Here is a 27667-nt window from a genome sequence, read left to right on the forward strand (position 1 = left end):
ATTTGAATATTTACGAATTTGGTTTAAATATAGAATTCTAATGACGCTATCACACAACACAATTATTTCACTATGGTCAAGATAAAAGAAAATAAGGTATCTATAATTCTATAATTAAAAGATCAATGGTGCCTCTATGGTGCCTGAATATGTCAGACATTCAGTTTATAATATAAAATTATTTATTTATATTTGCACATTGAGACATTTGAAATGGATACGAATGAAATTATTTCGACCAAAACGGTAAAATATTCAGAATTACACAATAATTAATTTGTAATAAGAGTAGGAACTAACAATCCCTCCAAGTTCAGAAGAAATACAATTTTCCAGGTTGAAACAAATACTTTAATAGAAATGTTTTCAGGATGTTATTCCGAATGAAGATGGACAGTCGCTAAATAGCGCTTGTGGCAATATCTTTGAAATGCATGATTCTAAATTATTTTGCAAAGTATGCTTCAGTAATCTTTCTGAACCTGATACTGAGAAGCACTTGGCAAATAAACGCCACAAACAAGAACTGCGAAAGCTTTGTATACTTCGTAATGATTGGAAATACTATAAGTCCAACTTGAACGTTCCAACAGATCCCGTATTCACAAATTCGCATATTCAGGTGAGACTTTGATTTATAGGCATGGATTTTATTATGTGTTATTGAGAAGTTTTTAATAACTATTTCTTTGGAATTTCAGAGGACTATGGAAGTGACTACTGATCCAATGATTGGCCTGGAGTATTTAATTGAATTTCCATTATTTTCTTCTGGGTTTGAGTATATATGTTTATTATGTTACAAAAAAGGCGTAGAAGACGCTATTATTAATCATCTAAAATGTGACAATCATAAAAAAAGAGTGAGTCAATGATTTATGATTATATACTTGAAATGATTTGAATTCTGTAATCTTAAGATTACCCTATAGCAATAACCCTATAATGACAAGTACATTTTTTCAGTATTTGATGTTACATTTTCCTAATACATACAAAAAGATAGTACGATTCGAGAAATGTAATAATGTACGAATGAGAACTACTTTTAAGGAGGCTTTGAATGATTTAGCCTCAGCTATTGAAAAACGTTATGGACGTTTGAAACCACGACAAGTAGAAACCCAAAAATACAGATCCCATTTAATATACTACCTTGACCTAGTCAGAAAGGGACCTCATCTCGTTGAAACAAATGACTTTTCAATAGATGATGTAATAAAAAAACAAGAAAACTTATTGAAAGCTTACATTCAAGATGCAATGGCTAATGGTGGTATACCAACACGCTTATCTGAACATGCAAGAAAAAGACTTCTCAGAGAACATAATAGTTTAGTTTTAATTGAAGAGATTAAAGCTTGTAACATTACCAAAGAAAGTCAGAAGAGAGGTGAACCTCAGTTACCAAGGACTTTTGGAAATCCTGAAAAATCTGATAAAGTTTTTGGTAGCAGGTGAGTTTTTAGTGAACATTTTGGTAGCCGTAGTCAAATTACGTCTGTTTGAATGTACATAAATATGAGACAAAGTAATTGCAAATCGTTTATTTTCTTAACAGCTCTAATAATAACAGCTCAAAACCTCAGTTATCGAGGACTTTTGGAAATCCTGAAAATTCTAATAAAGTTTATGGTAGCAGGTGTGTTTTTTGTAGAAATTTTGATAGCCGTAGCCAAATTACGTTTCTTGTCAGCTCTCGTTAAAATTCCGCTGTGTTACAGAGATGGTCAATACTCGATTGCGGAAAAAGCAGAAAATCTGGGAAAGTATAGCAGGTTATCCAAAATAATCGATAAGAAAATGGAAAATGAATTCCTCAAATACAAGAATCAACCAGAGAGTCATCCAGTGTACGATCAGGAATGGGAAAGGTTCTGGAAAAAGAGGTAAACGATTTCGTCTATAAGAAAATAAACATTTATCCTAAAATGAATCCTATAAACCAGGTATGCAGATCTCAAACTGGAAGGCAAAGACCCCTCGCAATACGACTTCACTCCAGAATGGAAAGTGTATTGGGATAAACGTTTCCTGGAACTCCACGAGGCGAAAATCGAGTCGAAGAAAAACGTATGGAGAGAAAAATTCGGACTGGGACATGTTAAGCCTGTTAAGATCGGCAGTTCTCGAGAGGTTAGCTATTATTTTATTCATTCATTTAAGATGATTTTGTATAGTCTCTTATGTTTTGTTATACCGACATTGACAGTGGTTCTATTAAATTAAGATATTGACGATAACATTAATTGTCATTGAGGAACAGTAAGAGGAGCTATTCAAAATTGAAAATGACGCATTTAATAACAGGCCAATTGAAAAGTCCCTGGTCTACCATAGTAAAACACATTTTTTTGGCAAAAATCGATTTTATTATTCAACATAGTTGCCTGCTTCGAGGGCGACACAGTGATTATAGCGATCTTCCAACTTTTCGATATCATTCTTGTAGTACAATTTGTCTTTCGCTTCAAAATAGGCCTCAGTTTCTGTTTGTTTTGCTGTAGTTTTTCTAGATCTTACAACTTTTTTTACTGTCTTCTTATCTACATTTTCAAGCTCAGTCTCTTCATCAGATTCTTCTTCATCCTTTTTCAATTTTTTAGCGGTGGATTCCTTCTGTTCAGGTTTCCTTTTAGGAGATATTTGTCTTCCATTTTTGAAAACCAGAGGTGTTGTTAATTTATCATCGTTCTTTTCAATTTCTTTGACAAACATCTTTTTTATCTTTTCATAGTTAGGTTTTTCATCAAAGGATAATTTGTTTATGTATTTCAAGAATTCAGTTAAGGAAGCTAAAAGAGAAGCAAAAGTTCAAAGAAATCTAAATTCAACATAAGTGAAACTTAATGATATTGTATTTCCTCTCAAGAAATACCTACTAGGTACAGTTTTTGCGTCAAAACATTCTTTCAAAAAATTCTCAACATTATCCATATGCTGTTCTTTGCTTTCTTGTACTTGCGATCTTCCAACTTTTCCAACCTGTAATAGTCGTCAAAAAAATCTTATTTCACAAGTAATAAAAACAATAGCTAGATGTCATCCTGACAGACATGTATGACAAAAAAAAGTTTTTCTCCAGTTCAGATGATTTATCAACACATTTAGAGAAGAATGTGGTATGTGAGATCTGAGGTAACAGTTGTGAAACGTTAAAAATCCTCTTTTGAATGAGTTCAATTTACGATAAAGTAAATTTCCTCTTCCAGGTTGTATTGATCGATGATGACGTCCCCGAATCACCGGTGAAAAATAGTCCTTCACATCCAAAAAATCTTCTCTCTAAGGATAAAGATGTGCTCTCTAGTCGAAGAGATTCTCCATCTCGTCGAAGGGATTCCCCCACTCGTCGAAGAGATTCCCCCTCTCGTCGAAGAGATTCCCCCTCTCGTCGAAGAGATTCCCCCACTCGTCGAAGAGATTCCCCCACTCGTCGAAGAGATTCCCCCTCCCGCCGAAGATATTCCCCCTCCCGTCGAAGAGATTCTCCCTCCCGTCGACGATATTCCCCTTCGAATCGAAGATATTCCCCTTCTCGCCGAAGAGATTCCCGCTCTCCTTTGCATCGTAGAGACAGAGATTCAAAATCTCCTGTACGAGGTGAATCGAGAAGGAAAAGGTCTCGATCCAGGGACAATTCAAGTGAGGTTAATTCGAAGAGATTTAGGTAATAGTGATTTTTAGGTATTGCTTATCTGTTTTTCTGTATTGTTTATTGTATTTAGAGAAAACAAGGATGCTGAAGTTGAAGAAGTCAATTTTATTGCTGTTTTGAGACTTTTGACAGCAGTGGAAGAACATTTGGGTTCTTTGGGTCCGAAGGTGATAGATTTGTTGTCTCAGGGCCTGGTCTTGGAGGGTAACGAGGTTAATAGTTCGGGAAAACTGTTGGACATTGACGACAATCTGGTACTTTTGGAAACGACAAAGGAAAAGCTTAAGGGTGAGTTGCACGGTGAATTATGCGAATAGGATATTTGACAGCGTGGTGTTTTTTTTATTTTTTAGGTCAAATTCAAGCAGGCTTGGTGAAAAAAAATCAGCAGAACGTTTTCATGAATATCATCAGGAAAGTCGAGAATCTCATTCAAGTATCCAAGCAAAAGAAGAAGCAGTCCGGAGCCGATCCAAAAAAGAAATTGCTGGTTGTACCTGGTGTCGGTTTAGTAGATAAAGAGAAAATTTCGCAAGAAATAGTAGAAACTCTGGTATCTCAAGGCAAAAAGGATATCACGCAGGAGGAATTGGATCAAATGATACAAGTTTTCGCTAGAAAAAAGCACAAGGAACAAATGACGGAAGATTCGAAAGCTACATCGACAAAATCTGAACTTAACCAAACAGTTGCTTATAACCATTTGACAACACCAGGCTTGATGAACAAGAGCAAAAATGTCCATGATGCGATAGTTATCAATTCCGACGACGACTATTCTTTTAAAGATATGGTCCAGAATATTTGTCAGAAAGTTTCCGACAAACAGAAGAATTCGGAAATGGACAAAAATACGAAAAATAAGAATCAGAACAAATCCTTTGCAGAAACTGGTAACACAGATAACAGAAATTATAACGCTAACGCAAAAATCAATATTATAACTGGTATCCCTGTCAGTACCATCACAATAAACGAGTTCAATTCAAGTAAGTTGAGATGAAAAGTACGAGAATGTAATGTGATTAAATATTCACAGAAAGTCTTTCATATGGTAATCGTATTTCAGGAAATGCATTCGACAAAGATTATGAGATGACTAGGGGGCATTGGACAGAAAATGGAGGTGGAACGAATGTGCAGAAAAATACTTTGAACATTTCATCACCCCCGAAATCCCTGATGAATTTTAGCTCCAGCTACCAGTATAATACTGATACAACTTCAAACAAAGCGCCAGCCAGAGGTCCTAGTGGGACGCTACCCAACAATCCATTCGGTAAAGTCATCTTTCATCATTTACAATTTTACCCAATATATGGCGTTAGCGACGTTACGTTTATTGACATTTTGAGATGTTTTTCTTTTCAGGTTTATCAAGCAATTTCACTAAGCCTAACCCTAGCTTTTCATCCTCCCTGGTAGGAGGAACCACTTATAAGGGCGTGTCTTATCCGTTTTTGTCCAATAGGCTTTCAACTTTGACAGAACCTGACAGAAACAATTCTGGAGGGTGGGGAGGACCCAGAAACTTTGAATCACAGATGGGCAGCTTGAGGGGAGAAACGAATGAAGTTAGGGGCAGGATTGGTAATCCTAAAAGTGATAATTCAGGACAATATGGATTTAAACAAAGAGAACTTAATTCGACTTCAACTAGGGATGTTCCAAACTTCGAAAGACCACATGGTTATGTTAAAACTAAGGGATCAAGATTTGATGGGAGGAAATAGTTCCTGTGTAAAGATATACAAATTGTCGACATTCACGATTGTTTTTTTTCGGAATGCTTATAGAGTTCTCATTTTTTTTCTCGATTAAATGTGGAATTATTATTATCCTGCTTCAGGTTTTTAGAGTAAATAGGTAAATGTAGATTGTATTCTTCACAGTAGAATTTGTTTTTTGATATTTCAAAATTACATTCCGCAGAGAATATCTGCATATATTTTTTAGTGATTTACTGGATACTAGAATATAATTTTCATATTCCTTTGCAGAGAAACCGTCGCAGTATTTCAAAATGAACTTTTGCACCTCGAAAACAAAATAATGAAGTTTGAGTTTTAATTACGTGAGGATTAAAGTAATGAACGAAGTTCTAATTAAAAATTATAATAAATATATTATTATATTGTGTCTTTGGGGTTTATAGAATTGTATAGAATGTTGAGTTGATTTAGTTAATATCACGTGTTGTTATGTATATATAGTATTGCCATCATGATTGAATATTCACCTTTATGTATAATCAAATATATACAAAATATAATTGTTTCGTGTTCACTTGATTATTATTGAATCAGATACCTACTGTCCATTACCTTCTAAACTTACAAAAACTTCATATTCTTAAAGTGATATGAAAAGTAAATACAGTTATTAACTGCATTGACATTATCATCCAATCTTGATTCTTGAATATCAGGAAAAACCTTAAAATATAACAAAAAACTAAGCAAAAAACAGTTTCTTTTAAAGATACGCCAATAAATAATCATAGAATTATTTATTATCACTTAAAAAACAGCAATTTTTAAGTGATAATGAGATAATTCTATGATTATTTATTGACGTTTCTCAAGGGCCAATCTAACCTCACTTCCAAACAAGGAAGAGGGAACCCCCTCTTCAAGTTTTATCAGGTAATTGGGAAAGTTTGGAGTCTCGTAATAAATATTTGAAAAATGCTACGTTTCAGATAGTAGTAAATGTATCCAACGAAGAATAAGTTGTTTGATTGTATATAAATATGAGTAAGAGTAATTGCAAATCGTTTATTTTCTTGACAGCTGTAATAACAATAACAGCTCAAAAGTTCGATAATTTGAAGGTAATTAACTGTTTTTTGAATTCATTACTGATTTTAATTTTACAATATAAATGATTTCTATTCCAAATTCAATTTTGTGGTTTTAATTTAAAAAATTATAGTGAATAAAGTTAGGTAAATAAGAATTCATAGTTACAAAATATTAAGATTTGGGAAAGTTAATCTTTTATTGATGAATTGTAGATTCAACATTCGGCGAAAGAGCTTACCAATGGTGAAATCCAATATCTTGCTGACTTGCAAGATGAGGTCCAGTTCAATAAGTATTTGGAGAAAATACTTATTCCAAGAGTTGTAGGCACAAAAGGACACAAAGATGTTGGAAATTATATCGTAAAAACTTTGGAAAACCTTGAGTACAATGTAGAAATTGACGAATTTATTGATAAAACCCCCTTTGGGAATTTAACATTCAAGAATATCATCGCTACTCTTGATCCAAATGCTGAGAGGTATTTTGTTGTAGCAGCTCATTATGATAGCAAATACTTCGAAGGAAAAGACTTTTTAGGTTAGTACAATAAAAAGTAACTCAAAATTCAAGTAATACAATCTGAAATGTTTGATCAGGTGCAACAGATTCTGCAGTACCATGTGCTATGAAGCTACAAATGGCTAGAATATTCAAAAGCTTGGATTTTTCAAAGAAAAATGATGTTTCTCTTAAATTTGTATTCTTTGATGGCGAAGAAGCATTCGTACAATGGGGCCCTGAAGATTCAATTTATGGTGCTAGGCATTTAGTTGAAAAATTGGAAAAATCTCGATCTCTGTCTAGGTTGACTGGAGAAAGAGTGACAGATTTGCAGAGAATTGACTGTCTAATGTTGCTTGATCTATTGGGCCATGCGAACCCAACTATTTTCAATTATTTTCCAGATACTAGATTATGGTCTGTTCAAATCCCTGAATGAATAATCGCATTTTCTACAATTTGAAATCTTTTAGGTTCAATATCCTGAGTAGTTCCGAAAAGAAACTGTATCGGTTAGGTATGTTGAAGAGAAAGAGTACAAATGCATTCTTTATAAAAAATGCTCGAAGTGTATTTATAGAAGATGATCACATTCCATTTTTGCGAAAAGGTAAAAACAAAATTATCGTTGAAACATCTCACTTGATAATTTATTTATCCAACTTTAGGTGTACCCATTCTACATTTGATTCCCATACCGTTTCCCAATGTATGGCATACAATTGATGATAATGCAGATGTTTTAGATGCAGATTCGATTCACGATTTGAATTTGACAATTCAACATTTCCTCGCACAGTACCTACACATGTAGGTATCACGTTCATATTTAAATCTAACATAGAACAAAAGTACTAACAATTTTAAAGAATCATGCACAACTAATATTAGGCTACGAAAAAAGCAGAACTTGAATATTTCAAGCGCTAGTAGTTAAGAATCTCCCCGATACATTTCAAAATGTACCTCTCATTTTGTCATTTAAACTGTGATCACTTGCGATATTTTTTAATAATTTGTTACCATTTTAATTCTCCTTATTGAGAATTCTTCTGAGATATCGATAATGCCAATTAATATAAAAGCAAGCCAACGTGAACAATAAAAAAGACAATAACATTATTCATTGTATAAAGTTATGAATTTTTGTACAGACTAATTTGAAAGGTAGCTGCCAATCATTACTGCCTTTAATTTATTTCTGTTCATTTTGTTAGTTTAATATCGTCTGAGAAATTGCTGGTTAAAGATTCAAGTAAATATTCGTTGAGAAGTGGCGCCATCTGCAACCAATACCCGTTTCTGAAAACTGCCTTGGGACTCTTTATAATTTATAGAGTCATGTAAGTACTCAATTAAAGCTTTGGCGAACAAATTTTCTGCTGTGCTTTGTATACTTATGAGAGCCGATAATTATTTAATTTCTGCTTTTAAGATTTTTGAAACTAACACTGATACTTTCTCACATTTTTAGTTCTTTAGTTCCTGATATACACACGGAACTCTAACAAGGGGATTTCAATAACTAATTTATAGGTGGTGACTATATTTTTATAAGAATTATTTAATTTTATAATTATTATTGTTGTTTTTCACTGTATTTTGAAGAATTGTGATTTGTATATATTGAAAAGATATGAAAAAAATCAAACAATAAATTTTACTAGTATCTTCAGTGTCTTATTTCAAATACCGTTTAGTAAACTTTTATTGGGACCATGATTAAAACACCTCATTCCACTAGTAATTATTATTTTGGAATACTATTATTACATTCAAACAAAAGCTTTTATTAAACTCGCACCTTGACTTGGTGTACAAATGTAAAATGTTGGTTTGAGTGGATAATTTTTTCTTATATTTTCTATAACCTTATCCACAGTTGATGATTTCACCTAAAAATCATAAATTGATGAGTATTATTAGCCAATTGGCAACTGAAAGTATATACATTTTTAGCTAAAATCTTATTTCAAATTGAGCATAGAAATTCACTTCAACCACATAGACCTAGGTCTATGACTCCAACACAGATATCTGTGATTATGTCATCTGTGGTTGAAAGTTTCATAGAATATAAAAAAATATACTCATTTCTACGAGGAACAAGCCATAGATTTTCATATTTTGGTCTCATATAAGAGAATCTTACCCTCAGAGTATGTTTATTATTCATTCAATGGCCTTACCATAGTCACAGTGCATCCCCCAAATCCTCCCCCCGTCATCCTGGCACCCATCACTCCTTCCACTTCCATGGCCAACTCCACCAATCGATTCAACTCCGGACAAGATACATCGTAGTCATCTCTGAGCGAATTGTGACTTTCCACCATCAATTTTCCGACCTCCTCGTATTTTCTCTCGGCGAAAAGCCTGGCTGCCTGTTCGGTTCTTATTATTTCGGAAACACCGTGCCTTGCTCTTTTGACGTGATCTTCGGAGGCTCCCAGAGCAGACAGATCTGAAAAGCCCCATAGAGAATTGAACATAATGGAGCACAGAAATTGCTATATAATGTCTATGATTCCTTACTTTTTACGTCATCTAGTGTGCATTCTCTCAAGCTGTTTTTTCCTAACAAAGTGGCGGCTTCTTTGCACTGTCTTCTTCTAGTTGGATATTCGCTCCCAGACAGGGAATGCTTGACGTTGGAATTGGTGATCAAAATTACCATGCTTGGGTCATCGAATGGTACAGAGGAGTAGGTCATATCCCTGGGAGCATAGATGAATTGATATTCTATGGAATATTTGAAAATTTGTTGAGGTTTATTTCTCACCTACAATCTATCAGAAGTGCATTGTTTTCTTCGGCTAATAAAGAGATAAACTGGTCCATGATTCCACAAGGCATACCAGCAAAATCATGTTCTGCTTTTTGACAGGCCAGAGCTTTCTCAACCTTACTGAAAATAATTACTTTTTGAAAATCGAGTGAATATGTGGGATTTTAACGTACGAAACTTTGATTTTCTCCTTCGAAATTGCGTCCAAGAACATATATGTAGCAACTTCGAGTGAGGCACTGCTAGAAAGTCCGCCTCCTATAGGAACGCTGTTCACTATGGCTGCTTGAAATGCAGGGAATGGACCACCTTTGTAATTCGCTAAAACACCTAAAGGTAGGTCTATTAGTCACAAGAAGAAGAATTTAAGTATCAATGTCACCTTTTACGTAATTGGCCCATTTGGGAGAACCGGGCTTTAAAGCTTCCTTTGAAATATTGAAAGTGTGGAGAGTTTTTCCATCTTCTGCTTCACTGGCTATGGAAACCATAGAGGCTTCCAAACCACAAATAGGTTTTCCTACAATCACAGTTCTCAGTGGTAGCGCCTGAAAATATGCGTTTTATTCAATGTTCTCATCTTAATTTCTATGCACGAATATGATTGAAGTTTGAAATAAATCTTACCATTGGCAAGACAAAACCGTCATTGTAATCTGTATGTTCACCGATAAGATTTACCCTTCCAGGAGCTTGTACAATAATATTGGGTTCATCCTTGTAGGTGTTCCTGAACAATTCAGTCGCAGAAAGGATCATCTCATCTAAACTTGGGATATTTTCAACCATTGTTACGCCTTTCGATCACTTTTTATTATTATTTCTTGTAGCTGTCTTTTTGAGCGATATTTGTTTGTGAATGACCAGTTCTGATGTGCGCTCTGTTTGATAATGCGTAAACTGATAACAGTTTCAAGTGTTAGTTCAACAACATTAAATTGAAGAATATTTATGGAGAATCATTTTGGAATTTAGAGAATTAGCGGCTTTTAGGTACATTATTCTGCAACTGACGATCTTTGCGGTTTAAATCACTGAATCACTTTAATTATCACGAATTTGTTTTTTATCTTATAAATAGGAATTATCTACTTCTTGATTCATCTATTAAAACAGTCAAAGGTTTAGATTAGTCGAATTTGAAATCTTAGACAGCTATAATTTTCAACGTTCAGATTCTGTGATCTGATGGATGCTGAGTTACCGAACATCCCGATTGTAATGACAACAGTTTGAAATTTTTATGAATTTCAATCTCTGTATTAAATGTCGATAAGAATTTTGTAGTTTCACGCGTTCAATTCAACGATTTCAAGAGTTGAAAACATCGAGTACAGATGGTACAAAATTCAAGAATCGTACGACCTTGATTTGACATTTTCTAGATTCTTTAATGAAAAGGGCATTGGTACAGATAAAGATTTCAGAAGATGTCTGTAAATGACCCGGCTATCAGAGATTTAAAAGGTAAATAAACAAGTGTTATCTAATCTTTTGGCACAACGATTATTGTGATAGCTAAATACTTGGTTTCAAAACATTGCGGTGTCAATTTGAATGTATTTTTAGAGCATCCCAATGTGTTCCACTGTCTGTGTTCGCATCTGTGATTTGGATCAAATTTGAATTTGATTCTTCTCCATATTCGTATATACCTTTTTTTATCACTTTGTATGCTACGTACCTAATTTTGTAAGATTTCTTCGACACAGATGAATGATCCGATTTTTCTGATTTTTCCGATTATGTTAACATTATGCTTGGAGTTTTTCTGATTTTTGAGGGTGGGAAAGTCAGAGAAAATAAGAAATCAATCAAACACAGAGTAAGCTACCAATCTGGGTACATGCTAAATGCGAACCCATTAAATCACCAATAAGTGATTTGAGAAGAAGAAGAAGAAGAGCACGTTCACATGACAAGCGGTCTACGCGCGGTTGAATGAGCGGTTGATAATTGGATACCGTTCACATGGAACGCGGTTGCCAAGCGGTGACCGCGCGTTGCCGTAACGGCCCGTATTCAGTTTGAATTCTACATTTTGGTTTGAATCTGGATTCAGTATCAGACTTAGGTGAAAATTAAACTTTTTTGAGTTTTGATAGGTAATTATAGATCAAATAGTTTCTATTATTCATCAATTAAAACTGATCCTACTTAAATCATCTTCGTTTTGCCGATGACATCGTCATAATAAGTAGCAACATGCAGGAATTGAGCGAGATGTTAAAACAACTTAGTGATGCTCTGAAAAAAGTAGGTTTGAAAATTAATGTTTCGAAGACCAAACTTATCAACAACACCACAGAACACATAAACATTGACGGCACACAACTTGAAAATGTAGAAGAATATATAATATTCAAGACACTCAATAAGAATCGGCAAAGAAAATCAAACAGCAGAGATAAAAAAAAAATCAGGCTAACTTGGATGACTTTTGGAAAGATGAAATATATATTCAGGAATAACGACATCCCAATAAACCTTAAAAGGAAAGTTTTCGATGCCTGCATATTACCGGTAGCGACATATGGCCTGGAAACTATGGCAATAACTAAGAAGACCGCAAACCAGCTGAGGGTGATGCAGAGAGCGATGGAAAGAACTATGCTCAATGTCAGTCTCAGAGACAGAAAAAGGAATGAAGAAATCCGACAAAGAACTAGAGTCGTAGATATTATAGCGCGTGTTGCAGAATTGAAGTGGCAGTGGGCAGGACACGTGGCTCGACAGAAAAAAAAAGTAAATTAAATTCAACACAAATAGCAGCTAGAATACAGTTGTTTAAAGTTTTTCAATGGACTGCCTAATGAAATCAAAGAAATAAATAATTATAAACCATTTAACAATATAATTTTTAATTTATTGTTGAATAATTATAATTAGAACCATATACTTGTATAGTAGATTTCTGCTGTTAAGTGGTAGGTGAATGTTATTTTGATACTATTTCTCTTCATTTGTATTTGTTCTACGTGTATCTCATGATTTCTAAATAAAGAGCTATTATCATTTTTATGTGGTCACATAATACATTTTTTTTCTTCATTAGCATCTCCATCACAGGATATGATGACGAGTTCTTCCCAAGCCCGTCTCCTTGAGTTTTTATCCGAATAAACACTACTTGTTATGTAGCATATTACAGTAAAATTCTCAATTTCATCTATGAATAATTTGGGAGCGTCCGGTTCCATTTTGAAATATTTCTGACCGAACGGATCGAAGGAAAATACATAAATACGTCTCTGGCATCTATCAGCGCGTGCCCGCGCGGTCATCTGAACGGTTACATTAGAAACCTATGATCTCAAACCGCGCGCCAACGCGCGGTTACTACGGGCAAGCTCTAGAACCGCGCTCTACGCGCGGTCCATAAAACCGCGCGGAGGCATGTGTACGCTTCGAAGAAAATTCATGTACTTGTAAACGCGCGGTTTCAAACCGCGCGGAAACCGCTCGTCATGTGAACGGGCTCTAAAAGTAGAATGTATTTTTGATGAATCGGCAACTTGCCCAATACGATAAACAATTACATAGGGCATCAATCATTTTATGATTAAATTTGATTATTTATTGACATTTGTCTATGACTTTCGATATCAATCAAAAATTTGAAAATTTCATGTATAATTTTCAAGTTTCCTCTCATTTTTAGAGCGATTCAAGGTTTTGTGTCCACGTGAATCGTCTTATCTGAAACTATTCGAGAATTAAAAGATGTTACGAGCCATTAAAACTGCTATTAATTCTTTCCAATATCGGCATAGTGATATGAAAGTAATAATAATTGCCACAAAAACAATGTTTGTATTTTTTCGAATGACAGGAGCCGGCAAACAAATTAACACAATTAAAAATTTACGGTCTTATGAAAACTCTGAAGTTGATCTGTAAAAACCAGATTTTCGTTAGTTATTCGAAATAAACCTAAACGCACGCAACAATCTATGCACATTCCTATACAGTGTTGCCTAAAATTTGGCGAATGCGCCGTAATCGCAACATGTCTAAGCTAGCGCATCCACCATTATTCTAGCTTGCACCCAGCGGTTTCTGGAGGATAAATCTGCCAAAATCGATGACGAGCACCGTTACCTGCCGTCTTTTTGTCAGAAGATCGAGACGATATTCTACACCGGCCTCAGGAACTCCAACAAGTATTTTTCGAGGGACGAAGAACCGTACGAGTGGATGTCGGAGGTCGTGAAAGACAGGAGTTGGAAATTTCCTTTTCAATACAAGCACGCCATCTATGAGGTGAGGAGGAACGAACTTTTGAAAAGCAGGTTGGGCAAGTTCAGGCTTCTTCTGAGGTATTGCCTGGTGAATAGGTGTCTTCATGCGCCTGTGGAGTATTTGGTGAGTATTGAGCAATCCCCGTTTTCGAACGTTCTTTCCCCGAACGGAGCACTTTATCATCGTGTATCTTTCAATGATTAAATGACATAACCTACTGAACACAAATGACATAAGAAATGTCAAATAATAATACACAGTGTTGCCGTTATAACCATTTTGAATTGTATCCATTGGAAAACCCTTTACAACATAGATGTGGTCTGGAATGGACGCACTATTGAACGATCTCTCAAAAGCTCTCAACACCAAGTAAGTGATTTTCCTTAAATTTTCCAGGTAAAAACCGGAAAATTGTCGCAGTTTTATCGGGAAAATTGCATACTGGGCGACGAAATCCTTGGCGAGATATTGCTGTCGGTGTTTCTACAGTGTGGCACAATAAAATTCGACTTGGACCTAAACAACGTATACTTTTTAGAGGCGACTTGGCTCTTGCCTGACGTCGTGAGTTTTGAACTCGTGCCGAGCACTTCTTTGGGCTTATCAGTTACGTGAGTATGAGGTAGAGTTCGGAAAACGGATTTTCACGAGCTGGTTTTCAGTTTTTCGGAGGATAAAGCTGTTGTGGTGAAAATGGACCCGTACGGACCTGCGGCTGAGAATGTGAGTTTGGAATTGATCGTTAAATACTTTTAGTCAGGATATCTCAAATATTAAAGATTGTTTCTGCAATGAGAATTGAAAAGTTACTAGATGAATAGTAATAATATCAGGTTACGTTGAATTTTCTTTAGGTTAGACTATAACCGATTTATAATTCCTCTACATGAAAAATTATGATACATATAGGCGAAAAGTTCGTCGCAAAAAACGCTTTCTCATTATTCTCTATGAGCAAAAGAAGAATAGCGTTTTTTTAGAGACAAACACTTCATGTTAAATTGTGTAAATCTAGATAGTTCATCGCAAAAAAACGCTTAGACGTTCCAACCATAGAAAATAAAGCTAAGTGCGTTTTTTTTTGCGACGTCAATATTTAACTTGGATAAAAGAGTATTCGAAAACATCTCTTTTCTAATGTCTTATATGAGAATTGAATTAAATCCTAATTTTTATTGCCATGATTGTAATCTACTGATAACTTATTTCCAAATGCCTACTGGCTGTTTGATTTTTGTAGTCAATATTAAAAAAAAATTACAAATGTTAAACAATCTACAATAATTAAATCAGAACGAAACACAGGGCCAAGTCGAAATAGGAGACGTTTTGGAGAGCATAAACGATGTGCATATTGACTCTTCGAGTAGAGGGAAACTACGTTGTCTCCTCAAGAAGCAGCAAAGCCTTCCTATACGTCTGACAGTCATAAAGGCCTTGAAGGAGTCCAACAATAACACCCTGTACATCCCCCTACGCAAGTACCTTCTGGATGTGAACCTGGACATTCTGCAGATTCAGAATAGAAGGAAGGAGGTCAATTGTGAAGATATATCCAGAGATGTATCAAGGTATTTTTAGTGTTGACGTTTCTTTTCACTTTTGAAGGCAGTGGCGTGTCTGGCATGAGGCTAGGGAAGTGCAGCTTAGTGAGCAGCTTCTCTACTTTTCAGGATCTAGACACGCCACTGTCTTTTATCTTTGGGTGATTATTCAACTGATCCCTGAAATTTCCAGGGACGGCTACAAGTGCGTGTTCGTGGGTTCCGTAAAAATAGGCATGGAAGGCGATTCTAGACAGATCGAGAAGACCATAAGAGACATGATGAAGTTCAGGTACCAAACTGGTGAAAAATCTTGGAGCAGGTTCAACAAGCATGTGTTTTTTCAAATTGGGGAAATGTCTTTGAGGGTTTTAGATTCCGATACTGGCAAGGTATGGAGCCACATGAGTTTTTCGAGTTTTGAATAACCCCCTCTATTTAAAGGTTATTTTCGATCATCCCTACATGGATATATCTTCCTGTGGATCGTCCCCGATCTATTATAACTATTTTGGATACGTTAAGGGGTGAGTATACAAGGATGTCCAAAGTAAACGATGATTAGTATTGGTCCTAAACGATACGTCCCTAAAATGATACATTTTGTACGCAACATTTGACATTCTGAAAAAATATGTGTTTCAAGTCATGGCATCTTCATTTACGTTTTGAGTGCATTTTTTTAAATTTTCTAGGAACAATATTGAGGATCCCGGCCAATTCACTTGCTATATATTCTACACTAAGAAAAACGACGATTTGACAATGATGCTGAGCAGTATTGGTGAGCAGTTTTTACTCTTTTGTTTTCGAAAAAAAAAATTTTTTTGCTAGATAGGGTTGTTGCCAAAACGGTTAACATTATAACTAACCTTTCTCCTACAAAAATTGTCCTTAAGCTGTTTAATATACTGAATTTTTTTTTAGGTCAAGGTTTTAAAAGAACAACTTTTGCTGTGTGATGGGTACAAAAAAACACAAAAAAGAAACATCCGATACTGAAAGTAACAATATTATTTTTTACAGAATTAAGGTATAATCACAGGTTATCATATATTACATAATAAAAAAATTATATAACAATAAAAATGAGCACCAAACTCAGCTTCAACTGTTTTATATATCTATGTATATTCAAGTGTTAATAATAAATGGTAACATTCAAGTTTTCATAGCACTATTTCTTATTTATATACAATTTATATACAAAATGAAATAATCTTTATACGAGTAAAAACTTAAACTTATAAACAGTATAAAAACATATATGATAATATATAATATTATGGTTTTTTGTACACTAAAATCATTTGATGCGACGATCTTTAGAGTTGGTAGCCGTGTCAGTCACAGAACAAGAAGTGCTGGCCGTCGGCATGGAAGAAGAAGAACAACTGTGGTCGCAGCTCGTCTTGCTCGATACCGTACTCGAATCTGGCTTCTTATTTTCGCATCTTTCTATGAATTGCTCTGCGATCTCCTTGTCTAGGCCGGTGTAAGTTTTGGCAACGTCTCTTTCGGTTAAGACTACTTCGGGGGTTCTTGGTTGGGACCTTGACCTCGACCTTGATAGACGAGGGGTCTTCTCCCTAGGTCGATGGGGAAAGGTTTTGGATTTCGGCATGTGTCGGCTGTAGATCTGTTAAAATTTGCAAGTGATGAGTAGAAGGTATGAGAGATAAAGAGTAGTGATATCTATGTCCATTTGAAGTGTCAAACAATTCTATGGTTCGTGCAAAACTGTCAAATTCGACAAATAGTTGGCTGTCAAATTCCAGGTGGTTGGAGGAAGGTATTGATCACCATTTTCGTCTTTAAACATGGTACTTACATGATGACGTCTCCTGTTGGGTGGTATGATGGGTGAAGGGATGTTTCCCAATGGCGCAGGAATCAACGGAACCCCCATTATTTGCTGCGCCATCATCTGCGGAGGGTAGGTGAAGACAGGAGTGATCGGTAGACCGCCGGAAATCTGAAATGAAAGAAGTTCAACTCGATGTTCCCAATCTGGCATATTTACGCGAAACCACAGATCAGAAAATTGCTCAATTCTGAGGTAATAAACGTCGTAAACCCACCATAACGGGTATACCGAACAATAATTTCATATTAATTGTCGATAGTTATGCAGATTTCCTCGCTTATGGTACGTATATGATAACGGTGCACTGAAAAAAAAAATTGTCGACATTTGTTGGAATTCAAAGTCACGTTTGTGGAACGTTTTTGCAATTCACGCCTAGAGGCTTCACGTGTGGAGGGGCAGCGAAAAGTGAAATGATAATTTAGCGCATAGAAAATGAGCAGGAATGCTTGATGCAGGACAGTAGCTAATGCAGCAGGAATTTTACGATCAATTTCATAGTCAACTTTGAAGGTCACTTTCGTTTTCTATGTCGTTTCGTAATGGAATTGACAGTTGGCCACACTGTTTATTCGTTTACGAGTGACAGCTGTTGTTAGGGTTCCTTATTATTGGAAATACTGTTTTGAGAGCTCGTTTCTTGAACAGATCGTCATTTCATCGAGAAGAAAATTTGCATTTAGATGTAAAAGAACAATTCAAAGCCTCATGCAAAATTTCAAGTTGGTCACATCATCCGAACCATAAACAATTCAAGAAGAAGAATAGAAAATAAATAGCCAATATTTCTGTATCAACTGATTCGATCAGAAAGATACTCTGAAGATCTTTTATTGCAGAAATTTTGATTGTTTAACCAAAATGCCTCAATTCTTATCATGACTCTTTAGGCATTTGTGAGACAGAATATTGTTCTGTGTAGGCCTTGTTACTGTGTACCATCGTCACTGATAATAGTTGTAATTAGAATTCAAGGAATTTCGAAATACCTCTTGTAAATGTAACCAGTCTTGAAAAACATTTTGTTCTGTTTAACGGAGATCCAGTACAACCCTGCTTTGTCAATAATCCTTGTCCTATTCAATAAAATACGGTCTAGTTTCACTGGACAGTTATCGAAGTACTGATTCTAGTGCAGCACATGTGTGCGTTTCGCATTTTGCTGAATAAATTCATCATTCGCCTTTTCCTTCATTCATATTCAACGTAGAATCAGGTTGTTGGGCAACTCTAGGTGCAGTCACGTTATTTGACGATCGTTTCGCGTCGTCGACAATCCATTTTTCAGGAGATAACATCGATTTCACCGAATTTTCGGTTAAAAGAACGTCCACAGAAAATATCCACTTCGATCTTTTTCATATCGCTCTTCTATGTCAATCTGTGCTTAAGAGATATTCTGTGGCGGACGCGGAACAATTCCTTGGTTCTGTGATCGACCTTGGATTCTTTTTATGCTAATTTAGGCCATATCTATAATTTCAGTGATAGGAATGTTTTGTAACCGATTGGGATTGGTTAATGTTATTTTTTATGCATTATGTTCTCTTCTGAAAATGATTGAGGAACTTTGTTCCTGATCTATTTTAGGTCTACATACTGACAGAGCTGTTAACGATATTTTTGAGGATAGTCTTGTTCCGATAAGATAACTGCTTTGTGTATCAAGTAAAGTTACTAAAGAGATTTCCAATAAGAGATTTCATTTCGAAAAGTTTGCTATCTGGGCAGATGTCGCTTTTGAAGCTGTCATCTTTTGACATTTGACAAGTAAACACACAGTAGTGTCACCGATTGGTGCAGTTTTTGGGCTGGTGTTGTGACTAGACCTTACTTCTCCAAAAATGAGGCTGGTGCAATTGTAACGCTGAATGGAATGCGCTACTAAGATATGATTATTAATTTTTTATTACTGGAATTGGAAGATATTGGTGTGAACGACGTTTATTTTCAATAAGACGGCGCTACCTGCCATACAAGCAACGAAACAATCATCCATTGATTTCTGTCAAGATATACTCGTTTCTTCAATACCAAAATGAAACCTCTTATTGAAAAACGTTTTATATTCACGTTAAAATGGGATCGCATCCAATGTACCGCCCTCTAGGACTTGCCTTCAAGTTACACATGATGATCGTTGGCCAACAAACCTTCTTTCTCGACAATAAATCGAAGATTTCGCAATAACCAAGACACCGATCATGCTGAAACTCATTTGTACACGTGAATGAAGAATCTCGATACATTTCAAGGCTGGGAAAGAATCAACCTGGCATTAATATAGTTGTAAATCAACTTGAAAGTAGTAGGCAATTAATTTGCAGACAGTGTGTTTCAGAACGCACTTTTTTCGTAGTTTATGCTATAGTGAAAACTTGGATTGTCGTATATCTAGTCGATTATTCATTGATTTTATTGATTGTGGAATAGAAATTGAAGAGAAATTTGTACTGAAACTTATAACGGGTGTTTTTTTTCGAGGTATATAACTCACGCCTGAACAACGCTTGCAAATAGTGCAATTTTACTTCGAAAATAATGGTTCTGTGCGGAATACGTATCGCGCACTACGTCCATTTTATTTTGTTTAGCGATGAAGCGCACTTCTGGTTGAATGGCTACATCAACAAACGAAACTGCCGCATTTGGAGTGAAGCTAATCCTCAAGTGTATGTCGAAACACCGTTACATCCAGAAAAACTGACTGTTTGGTACGCTTTATGGGCTGGTGGAATCATTGGTCCGTACTTCTTCAAAAACGATGATGGCCAGAACGTTACAGTCAATGGTGATCGGTAAAGAGCCATGATTACTAACTTTTTCATTCCTGAATTGAACAACCATGATGTCCAGGAGCTGTGGTTCCAACAAGACGGCGCAACATGTCACACAGCTCTTGCCACAATCGATTTATTGAAAGACACGTTTGGTGACCGCCTAATTTCACGTTTTGGACCTGTGAATTGGCCTCCAAGATCTTGTGATTTAACACCGCTAGACTACTTTCTGTGGGGGTTATGTAAAGTCATTGCTCTATGCGGATAAGCCACAAACCCTTGACCATTTGGAAGACAACATTCGCCGTGTTATTGCCGATATACGGCCATAAATGTTGGAAAAAGTCATCGAAAATTGGACGTCCAGATTGGACTACATCCGAGCCAGTCGTGGCGGTCATATGCCAGAAATCATATTTAAAATGTAATGCCACAAGATTATCTTGCGGATAAATAAAATTCATGTCAATCGAATAATCCATCGTTGTTTTATTGAAATTTAAAGTTCTATAGCTCTAAAAAAAACCCCCTTTAATTGTTGTTTTTTTCGAATGGATTATTGTATAGAGCCAACATAAATTTTATCTAGAGATTATCGTGAATTGGTCATTCTGAAATCCTGCTTGAAAGTATATTCGCTAAATTGGCACAATTCTGCAGAGTTTGAGAGTCATTGTCATTTAGTCAGTCAACTTTCAAATTTCAGGTGGTGTTGAAAAAAGATTTTCTAGAGCTATTACAAAGTTTTATCATGAAAAAAAATCGTTCTTAAGACTGTAAGTAAAGGACTATCTATTCAAGTCAGACTAAATCCCACTTGAAATAGGAATTTTTTCATCAGTAAAGTAGACATGATTGCCACGACTTTTATACATTACACCTGCTGCTACAAACTCTCAAATTAGATGCATTTCTAGGTATCGATATGACCCAAATCTTCAATTATCAATTATTAAAGTGTACCGAAGGCAATTAAGAACAGTCATAGCCTGGTGGTTTACTAGAGTACTCGGCCATCTTTAAATAACTTACCTACCTCTATCTAGCAGACACATTCTAGAATCGCAAATGTGAAAGCTATTACATCTAACATTTCGAAGGAGCCTCGCTGAGTCCATTGTTACCTTGAGGAAGATAGCCAGAGGCTCACCGTACTCGAGTCGCTTCAAGAAGTTGAGAAAGCGAATTTTTTTCGCGTTGATAATCATATATTGTTGTTGTTTTGTTGTTGACAATTGAAGCTTCCCTTGACCGTGCTGTACATACTGTCATTGTGTTGGAATGTTGGTAACACCTCTTGGGCGATGTTCATGGAATGTTGTTCAAGGGATGTTAGGAAGGCCAAGGAGTGGTAAATGTATCTCATAAGAATAATGATCATTGAAGATACCTGTTTAAGATGTCGTTTTGCTTCACTGATTTCAATGATAAATCTTTGGTGTTGGTTAAGGAATAGTATATTATTGTGTATCTGCCAGTGAAAGCAATACTTTCATGGGTTGGAGTTCATGATTGTACTTTTACCAAGAGGTAACAGACCAATTGAAAAGTTTCCGGTCTACCATAGGAAAACACATTTTTTTGGCAAAATTCGATTTTATTATTCAACAAAGTTGCCTTCGAGGACGATACAGCGATTATAGCGATCTTCCAACTTTTCGATACCATTTTTGTAGAATGATTTGTCTTTCGCTTCAAAATAGGCCTCAGTTTCTGCGATTACTTCTTCATTGGAGCTAAATTTCTTTCCAGCGAGCATTCTTTCAAGGTCTGAGAACAGGAAAAAGTCGCTGGGGGGCAGATTTGGCGAATGCGGTGGATGCAGAAGCAATTCGAAGCCCAATTCATCCAATTTTGCCATTGTTTTCGTTGATTTGTGACACGGCGCATTGTCTTGATGAAACAGCACTCTTTTTTCATCTAATGGGGCCGTTTTTTAACGATTTCATCCTTTGAACGATCCAATAACGCTATAATAATCGCTGTTGATGGTCTGGCCCTTTTGGAGGTAATCAATGAATATTATACCTTGCGCATCCCAGAATACTGATGCCATAACCTTGCCAGCAGACTGTTGTGTTTTTCCTCGCTTTGGATTCGGTTCATCGTGTGCAGTCCACTCAGCTGACTGTCGACTGAACTCCGGAGTGAAATGATGGAAACATGTTTCATCCATTGTCACATATCGACGCAAAAATTCAGGTTTCTTGCACTTAAACAGTTTCAAACAATGCTCGGAATCATTAACACGTTGTTGCTTTTGATCGATTGTGAGCTCGCGCGGCACCCATTTTGCACACAAACTATCCCAATTGGCCTAATATATTAAATATTTTTCTCACTACTAGAAAGCGTACTTATACGAAAACAACCTACCTTAGTTCCTCTTCCTAAAGTTGATGAAGAAGTAACCACATACAGTTGTGGTGGGGGAGTGTGTTTTCCCAACCAGGAGCTGACCAAGGCATGACTGTTGTTTACAGGGAGGCCCGTGTAAACTATGTTCTCCTGTTGGAAGCAAGGACACAACGCTTTGGCCCCTTTATAAGATGACAGAAGGGCACAGATGAACTCCAGAGCTGACACTATGAGAAGAGCTGCGTTTGCAAGAATGCCATAGTAGTTCTCAGGTATGATGATGGAGAATTTTGATTGGACGAAGGGTTTGCCTGTGAAAGCCTGGAAAAAGATTGGAACAAGTCAAAAATAATTCTAGCGCGAAAATTTGAGAAAAATATTGGGAAATAAATACCTAATAATTCCGTGATTACGAATCAGATCTGGTTGAAAATTCGCAATCATATGAAAAATAACCATATCAAGATTAATGCATAATTTCATGAGGATAGCGTTGCCAGAACCATAGAAAATTCCAAAAGAATATCGAAGAAAAAATCAAAATTTTAGATGCGACCTATTTCAAATTTTGCGTGTTTATGAAGAACCACAATATTAAGCCTCTTGCAATATTTCATGCTGATAGCATCATCAAAATCATAAAGAATTGACCTAACCTAACCTTCGAAGTCAATTCATCCGATAGAAATTAATGTCACAACACTTTATGTACAGACCCTGTATAACAAATAATCGATTAGGCGATTAGCACAGATTTTCACTTCAACAATTTTAGGTGAAAAAACATACCGCTGTTTAAACCGCATTCAGAGCTGACAATCACCAGTCCAAATTCTTGCAATAAATATTTTTACCAAATCAGATGTTTTGCTCTTGTTTGTTACATTCACCTGCTGTTGAAATGCAAAGAGGGAGATACAGAGCAAAAATAATATGCTGGTCATTAACTTAAAAGTAAATCCAAGAAGAAAAGCTTCCAAAATCTATGGCCTTAAACTCTCCAGGTGAAATTTCCAATAAAATTATGTCTCGCCTCTATTTGTCCAGTCTGTTAGTTCAAAAGTGACAGAAATCATTTTATTACCGACTAATTTTATTATCTACTAAGTGCCCACCTCGAAGACCACTGAATAGCAAGATCAGATTATGAACTACCATTTTCTCTCTATGATCTTTCTTTTACGCCTTTTGAATAGATCAAGCTGGCGAAACGATTAACAACATAGATTATTCCGCATCATGCATTGCAGATCATGAAAAACGTCTGTGTACCCAGGTAATTAGAGACCATGACTTTTTCGTTCAGCATTATTGCCATAATTAAATCTGATTTGAATCGATGATTGCCGGTTTCGTTTTCTTCTGTGGTCAATGGAAATGGTGTGACAGATGAGGGAAGACGATCAGAGAACTGTAATTAGGTATGTGTTCATCCTTGAATGGTCTCTACCTTTGCATTCTCGCGTCAAAACCGAACCTTTCATTTATAAATTCGTGTTACTTGATCGAAGCACGATACTTCATAGAGGGTGATTGATTGAGTATTTTCCAGGATAGAAAACGTGCTATTTGAAATGCAAAAAAGCTGAATACACTCGAATAATTCATACCTCTCATCATGTGATGGATGAAAACCTACTGGATTGGGTCAACTTGTGATGACGTCAATTTGAAGTAAACCGTTTGTCATTTGCAGTTTCCTTCCTTCGGGTTTAGTATTTTGCTGATATTTTCGAGCATAAAATATGCTAGTTTGAATAGATTCATTCATTTTATAAAAAAGTTATTAGAAAGGTATTGGCGAAAACAAATTTGTCAAATTATCTATTGCTGGTATTTCGTTACAGCATCATATGGAGAGAAACCATAGAAGCACTTTCTCACCTTAAATCATCATCGAATTGTAGGTGTAAATCGATGATAGCATATATTATTATTGCTGTAAATTGCTAAGCGCATCAATAAAAACGAAAGTGATTTTTATCGGATCATTTGCACTGGTTCCTTATTGTTTTAACTACTTAATTGTTACGTGTATAGTCGAAATTTCGATGAAAGTATTCGGAAAATTATCGAAAACTACAGATATTTAAGAAGAAGAGAAAATGATGGGTTTATGGGCTCGAGAATCTGAGTGTAATCGACATAGAGAATGCTATAAAATTGGCGGTAATGATATAATTCTCGAATATTGTGGATTGATGATCATCGATGAAATTTAATGACTTCATCTTTATTATGAAGGATGTAACAGTTGTTTTCACCGATTCAGATGGTAATTTGTGAAATGTGCTGTTATGATAGGATCATATCCTGGAAAAAGATCTATCGAATTCGCTGTATAATTTGTTTGATTGAATTGTGGATACAATTCATTTTGAAAACGTGCTGAAAAATAATTAAATAAAATCTCTTATATTCATTCAAATTTGTAGCTAACGAATAATTTATATAATTTTTGTAATTTTCGTGAAAAACTCTGAATTTTGTCGGATTGAATTCACGAAAGAAAAAATCTTACTAACTACTAGATACTATGAAGTTTTTCAAGTTCACAGTGCACATAGTATAACTATAAATATCCTTGTGTGTAAATGAATTATTTTGTGGAATTTTCAGCAGTTTAATGGAAGAAGTTGCGGTCATCGATCTGCAGATATGCGGTGTATTCTGATTGGAAAGTTTGACTTTATGTTTTTCGATCTCTTGATGCCAGAGGCAATATCGAAAGCAAGAGTAAAAAATGTAGGGCATCTCAGTTTTGACCACTTTTCCTTTTATCAATGGAAGTTCAATATTACCGAATTCCGAAACAATATAATGACGACAATTTCCCTTATTGTGAAATGGACCAATTAGAGGACAACATTTTCCGAATAATTCAAATGGTTTTCTATTAGTGATTATATTTTTGTTTGTTCTCAAAGTGGTTTTCATTTTGTAGTTTTACAGGTTTTTAATAATTCTCGCAAAAGGTTTATAAAAAATGTGATTGTTTTTTCTTTCGAATTGATATTTATCTTTGAAAATTTCAATTTTTTTTGGAAGATAATAAGATATACAATTTTGTCGGCAATATTTTCGATTGGTATGAAATTTTATTGCTTTGACAAGAAGCCAATAGTTCTAGCTATAGCATTTCCAAAAGGAAAATATTCGTTTCATAAAGTTATTGCAGATGAAAGTATTTTCGATTAAAAATGGGGTATATGGTAACTCTTACCTCTAATTCTTGATTCTGCCCCTCGTTTTCGTTATTATTCAAATCTCTGGCTAAACCAATACCAGCCAACACCACAACAAGCTGAGACAACGCCACGCTGATCAAACTCAGGGCTAAAAACATAGTTTTGGACAGCTTCCTCCATTTTTCTTCTACAGGACAGCAACGTGTCGCTGTTGCTAGAATTCCAAAAATTCCGGTAGCTATAGCTATTAGTCCTGTCCATATTCCAGCGGCCGTCTACGAAGCAATTAAAAAAAAAATAATTCAAAGAGAAAAAACGAAAAAACTAACACGAAAGAGAAGGAGAAACGAAGTCTTACCATCGACATGGAAGCTTCATGCAGAATGGCGAAAACTCCAAAACCCATCATGAACAACCCGAACAAAATCTGGAGAACCCCCAGCCAGAACACAGCACCATCGAGAACCACCCTTTTCTTTACGCACTTCACTTCTTTCACAGATGATTTCACAGAAACACTGATATTGTCATTTGGCGATTTTACAATAAGCTGATCCACCGATATTTTGCTGAGGCCAGCGTCACTGTTCCTTTTCGATGGTGCAGGCCCTTCGTTATCTGTGGGATCATCCAGGTCTGTGACCATAGGTGGATTTTCTATGTTTTCCTCGATGCTCATCGTTTCCTTGTTGTCCATGGTTAGTTGAGAGGTTTCGAGATTGTAATCGATTATGGAATGATGGGAACTCTATTATTCTCCCATTATGCACTCTTCTGTTGTGTTGTCTGTGGACAAACGCGATGCAATGAGATTCTCATCAGAAAAATTGCTATTTCGTAACGGATAACAAGAATTGATTACGTCTATGATCTAGATCAATGAGACTATAGAACTTTTTATAATAAACGATCACAGAATTAAAAAAATAATTGGTAAAAGAAAATAAGGACGTGTTCAATTTACCTTTAGCACCCCAATGGAAGAAATTGGTAAACTCGAAGGGTTTTTCGAAAATGGATGAGAGTTTATTGGATGAGCGCTTTTTTCGTGTAAACAAAAGAGCGCGCTGGCTTGGCAAAAGCGACTGCGATCGAATTAAATAAAACTTACGAGATCTTTCTATAATCAACCGAGCTTACCGGGGACTGCTATCAGAGGTGGCTATGAATATTGGATGTCTATCAACCAACAGGTGAAAGCTAGCAGGTTGATACGGGGTCTAGAAGAAAAGTATCTGGTCTTTTTATCATTGATTTAGTTTTCTCGACATAACTGAACGGTCTTTTTTACAGGTTATTCTATGGTTTATTGAGAAAGTGATCCTATTGGTTGCACAATCTAAAACTTTCTTTTTTGACTGTTTTTCCATTGACAAATGATAATTGAACATTTTACGTTTTGGATGTATCAATTACATACATCGGCTGTTACCGAAATAAAGGGTGTTTTTTTTAGAACAACGATGGATTATTCGATTGACATGAATTTTATTTATCCGCAAGATAATCTTGTGGCATTACATTTTAAATATGATTTCTGGCATATGACCGCCACGGCTGGTTCGGAAGTAGTCCAATCTGGACGTCCAATTTTCGATGACTTTTTCCAACATTTGTTCCAAATGGTCAAGGGTTTGTGGCTTATCCGCATAGACCAATGACTTCACATAGTCCCACAGAAAGTAGTCTAGCGGTGTTAAATCACAAGATCTTGGAGGCTAATTCACAGGTCCAAAACGTGAAATTAGGCGGTCACCAAACGTGTCTTTCAATAAATCGATTGGGGCACGAGCTGTGTGACATGTTGCGCCGTCAGTTGTTTTTGAGCGACGCACACGGTTTCGATTCTTCACATCACTTACTTGTCCCAACAGCTCGAATTTTTTCTCCAGTTCAACTATTGCCGACTGAGAAGGTATTTCACGACGACC

At 35.8% G+C, this 27667-nt stretch overlaps 6 protein-coding genes across 11 annotated transcripts; 3 read left to right on the top strand and 3 right to left on the bottom strand.

Annotated features, from left to right (window-relative positions):
• Positions 1–116: 116 nt before the first annotated feature.
• On the top strand, positions 117–5942 carry LOC123681834 (uncharacterized protein CG7065-like). 4 transcript variants are annotated; one of them, XR_006747721.1, is made up of 13 exons: positions 117–246; positions 371–622; positions 702–863; positions 967–1457; positions 1562–1642; positions 1725–1889; positions 1950–2136; positions 3213–3670; positions 3729–3946; positions 4012–4647; positions 4728–4937; positions 5030–5524; positions 5659–5942. XR_006747721.1 is itself a non-coding variant. In XM_045620139.1 (12 exons), the coding sequence occupies exons 1-12, from the start codon at positions 214–216 to the stop codon at positions 5389–5391; spliced, it is 3255 nt and encodes a 1084-aa protein (XP_045476095.1). In that variant the 5' UTR covers positions 117–213; the 3' UTR covers positions 5392–5942. The 4 variants fall into 4 exon arrangements, 3 of the variants coding, with proteins under 3 accessions (XP_045476095.1, XP_045476097.1, XP_045476098.1); XM_045620139.1 differs by having other exon boundaries at positions 5030–5942; XM_045620141.1 differs by having other exon boundaries at positions 1577–1642; positions 5030–5942.
• Positions 2365–21904, bottom strand: LOC123681841 (serine/threonine-protein kinase VRK1-like). Its single transcript, XM_045620150.1, has 3 exons — positions 21838–21904; positions 2883–2968; positions 2365–2795 (listed from the first exon to the last, which is right to left on the bottom strand). The coding sequence occupies exons 2-3, from the start codon at positions 2935–2937 to the stop codon at positions 2374–2376; spliced, it is 477 nt and encodes a 158-aa protein (XP_045476106.1). The 5' UTR covers positions 2938–2968; positions 21838–21904; the 3' UTR covers positions 2365–2373.
• Positions 6197–8635, top strand: LOC123681839 (glutaminyl-peptide cyclotransferase). Of its 3 annotated transcripts, XM_045620148.1 has the most exons (8): positions 6197–6303; positions 6360–6491; positions 6675–7002; positions 7062–7383; positions 7440–7576; positions 7635–7776; positions 8184–8309; positions 8441–8635. In XM_045620148.1, exons 2-8 carry the CDS (start codon positions 6411–6413, stop codon positions 8472–8474), a joined length of 1170 nt encoding a protein of 389 aa, XP_045476104.1. In that variant the 5' UTR covers positions 6197–6303; positions 6360–6410; the 3' UTR covers positions 8475–8635. The 3 variants fall into 3 exon arrangements, with proteins under 3 accessions (XP_045476104.1, XP_045476103.1, XP_045476105.1); XM_045620147.1 differs by having other exon boundaries at positions 6249–6491; XM_045620149.1 differs by lacking the exon at positions 8184–8309 and having other exon boundaries at positions 6249–6491.
• On the bottom strand, positions 8702–10992 carry LOC123681838 (galactokinase-like). The gene is made up of 7 exons (XM_045620146.1): positions 10382–10992; positions 10137–10302; positions 9928–10084; positions 9749–9874; positions 9502–9683; positions 9156–9430; positions 8702–8861 (listed from the first exon to the last, which is right to left on the bottom strand). The coding sequence occupies exons 1-7, from the start codon at positions 10541–10543 to the stop codon at positions 8742–8744; spliced, it is 1188 nt and encodes a 395-aa protein (XP_045476102.1). The 5' UTR covers positions 10544–10992; the 3' UTR covers positions 8702–8741.
• Positions 11081–16715, top strand: LOC123681837. Its single transcript, XM_045620145.1, has 9 exons — positions 11081–11221; positions 13797–14119; positions 14396–14610; positions 14662–14722; positions 15305–15570; positions 15737–15935; positions 15988–16070; positions 16239–16327; positions 16471–16715. Exons 1-9 carry the CDS (start codon positions 11185–11187, stop codon positions 16503–16505), a joined length of 1308 nt encoding a protein of 435 aa, XP_045476101.1. The 5' UTR covers positions 11081–11184; the 3' UTR covers positions 16506–16715.
• On the bottom strand, positions 16540–26881 carry LOC123681836. The gene is made up of 6 exons (XM_045620144.1): positions 26701–26881; positions 26095–26522; positions 25772–26011; positions 22567–22869; positions 17375–17518; positions 16540–17182 (listed from the first exon to the last, which is right to left on the bottom strand). Exons 2-6 carry the CDS (start codon positions 26431–26433, stop codon positions 16850–16852), a joined length of 1359 nt encoding a protein of 452 aa, XP_045476100.1. The 5' UTR covers positions 26434–26522; positions 26701–26881; the 3' UTR covers positions 16540–16849.
• Positions 26882–27667: the final 786 nt, after the last annotated feature.

This window comes from Harmonia axyridis, chromosome 6, assembly GCF_914767665.1.
Source record: "Harmonia axyridis chromosome 6, icHarAxyr1.1, whole genome shotgun sequence".
NCBI lineage: Eukaryota > Metazoa > Arthropoda > Insecta > Coleoptera > Coccinellidae > Harmonia > Harmonia axyridis.

Bases quoted from the DNA above. Each gene is read 5' to 3' on its own strand.
- LOC123681841 (XM_045620150.1), bottom strand. From the start codon at position 2,937: ATGGATAATGTTGAGAATTTTTTGAAAGAATGTTTTGACGCAAAAACT. The intron at 2,796-2,882 runs GTAGGTATTTCT...CTTCTCTTTTAG, and splicing joins TGACGCAAAAACTGTACCTA to CTTCCTTAACTGAATTCTTG.
- LOC123681836 (XM_045620144.1), bottom strand. From the start codon at position 26,433: ATGGACAACAAGGAAACGATGAGCATCGAGGAAAACATAGAAAATCCA. The intron at 26,012-26,094 runs GTAAGACTTCGT...ATTGCTTCGTAG, and splicing joins ATGAAGCTTCCATGTCGATG to ACGGCCGCTGGAATATGGAC. The intron at 17,519-22,566 runs GTAGGTTGTTTT...CTTTCATTTCAG, and splicing joins CTTTAGGAAGAGGAACTAAG to ATTTCCGGCGGTCTACCGAT.
- LOC123681837 (XM_045620145.1), top strand. From the start codon at position 11,185: ATGTCTGTAAATGACCCGGCTATCAGAGATTTAAAAG. The intron at 15,936-15,987 runs GTATGGAGCCAC...CTCTATTTAAAG, and splicing joins TAGATTCCGATACTGGCAAG to GTTATTTTCGATCATCCCTA. The intron at 16,071-16,238 runs GTGAGTATACAA...TAAATTTTCTAG, and splicing joins TATTTTGGATACGTTAAGGG to GAACAATATTGAGGATCCCG.
- LOC123681838 (XM_045620146.1), bottom strand. From the start codon at position 10,543: ATGGTTGAAAATATCCCAAGTTTAGATGAGATGATCCTTTCTGCGACT. The intron at 10,303-10,381 runs GTAAGATTTATT...GCATATTTTCAG, and splicing joins ACGGTTTTGTCTTGCCAATG to GCGCTACCACTGAGAACTGT. The intron at 9,431-9,501 runs GTAAGGAATCAT...GGGGCTTTTCAG, and splicing joins CACACTAGATGACGTAAAAA to ATCTGTCTGCTCTGGGAGCC.
- LOC123681834 (XM_045620139.1), top strand. From the start codon at position 214: ATGGATACGAATGAAATTATTTCGACCAAAACG. The intron at 864-966 runs GTGAGTCAATGA...ACATTTTTTCAG, and splicing joins GTGACAATCATAAAAAAAGA to TATTTGATGTTACATTTTCC. The intron at 4,938-5,029 runs GTAAAGTCATCT...TTTTCTTTTCAG, and splicing joins GCTACCCAACAATCCATTCG to GTTTATCAAGCAATTTCACT.
- LOC123681839 (XM_045620148.1), top strand. From the start codon at position 6,411: ATGAGTAAGAGTAATTGCAAATCGTTTATTTTCTTGACAGCTGTAATA. The intron at 7,577-7,634 runs GTAAAAACAAAA...ATCCAACTTTAG, and splicing joins CATTCCATTTTTGCGAAAAG to GTGTACCCATTCTACATTTG. The intron at 7,777-8,183 runs GTAGGTATCACG...TCATTTTGTTAG, and splicing joins CTCGCACAGTACCTACACAT to TTTAATATCGTCTGAGAAAT.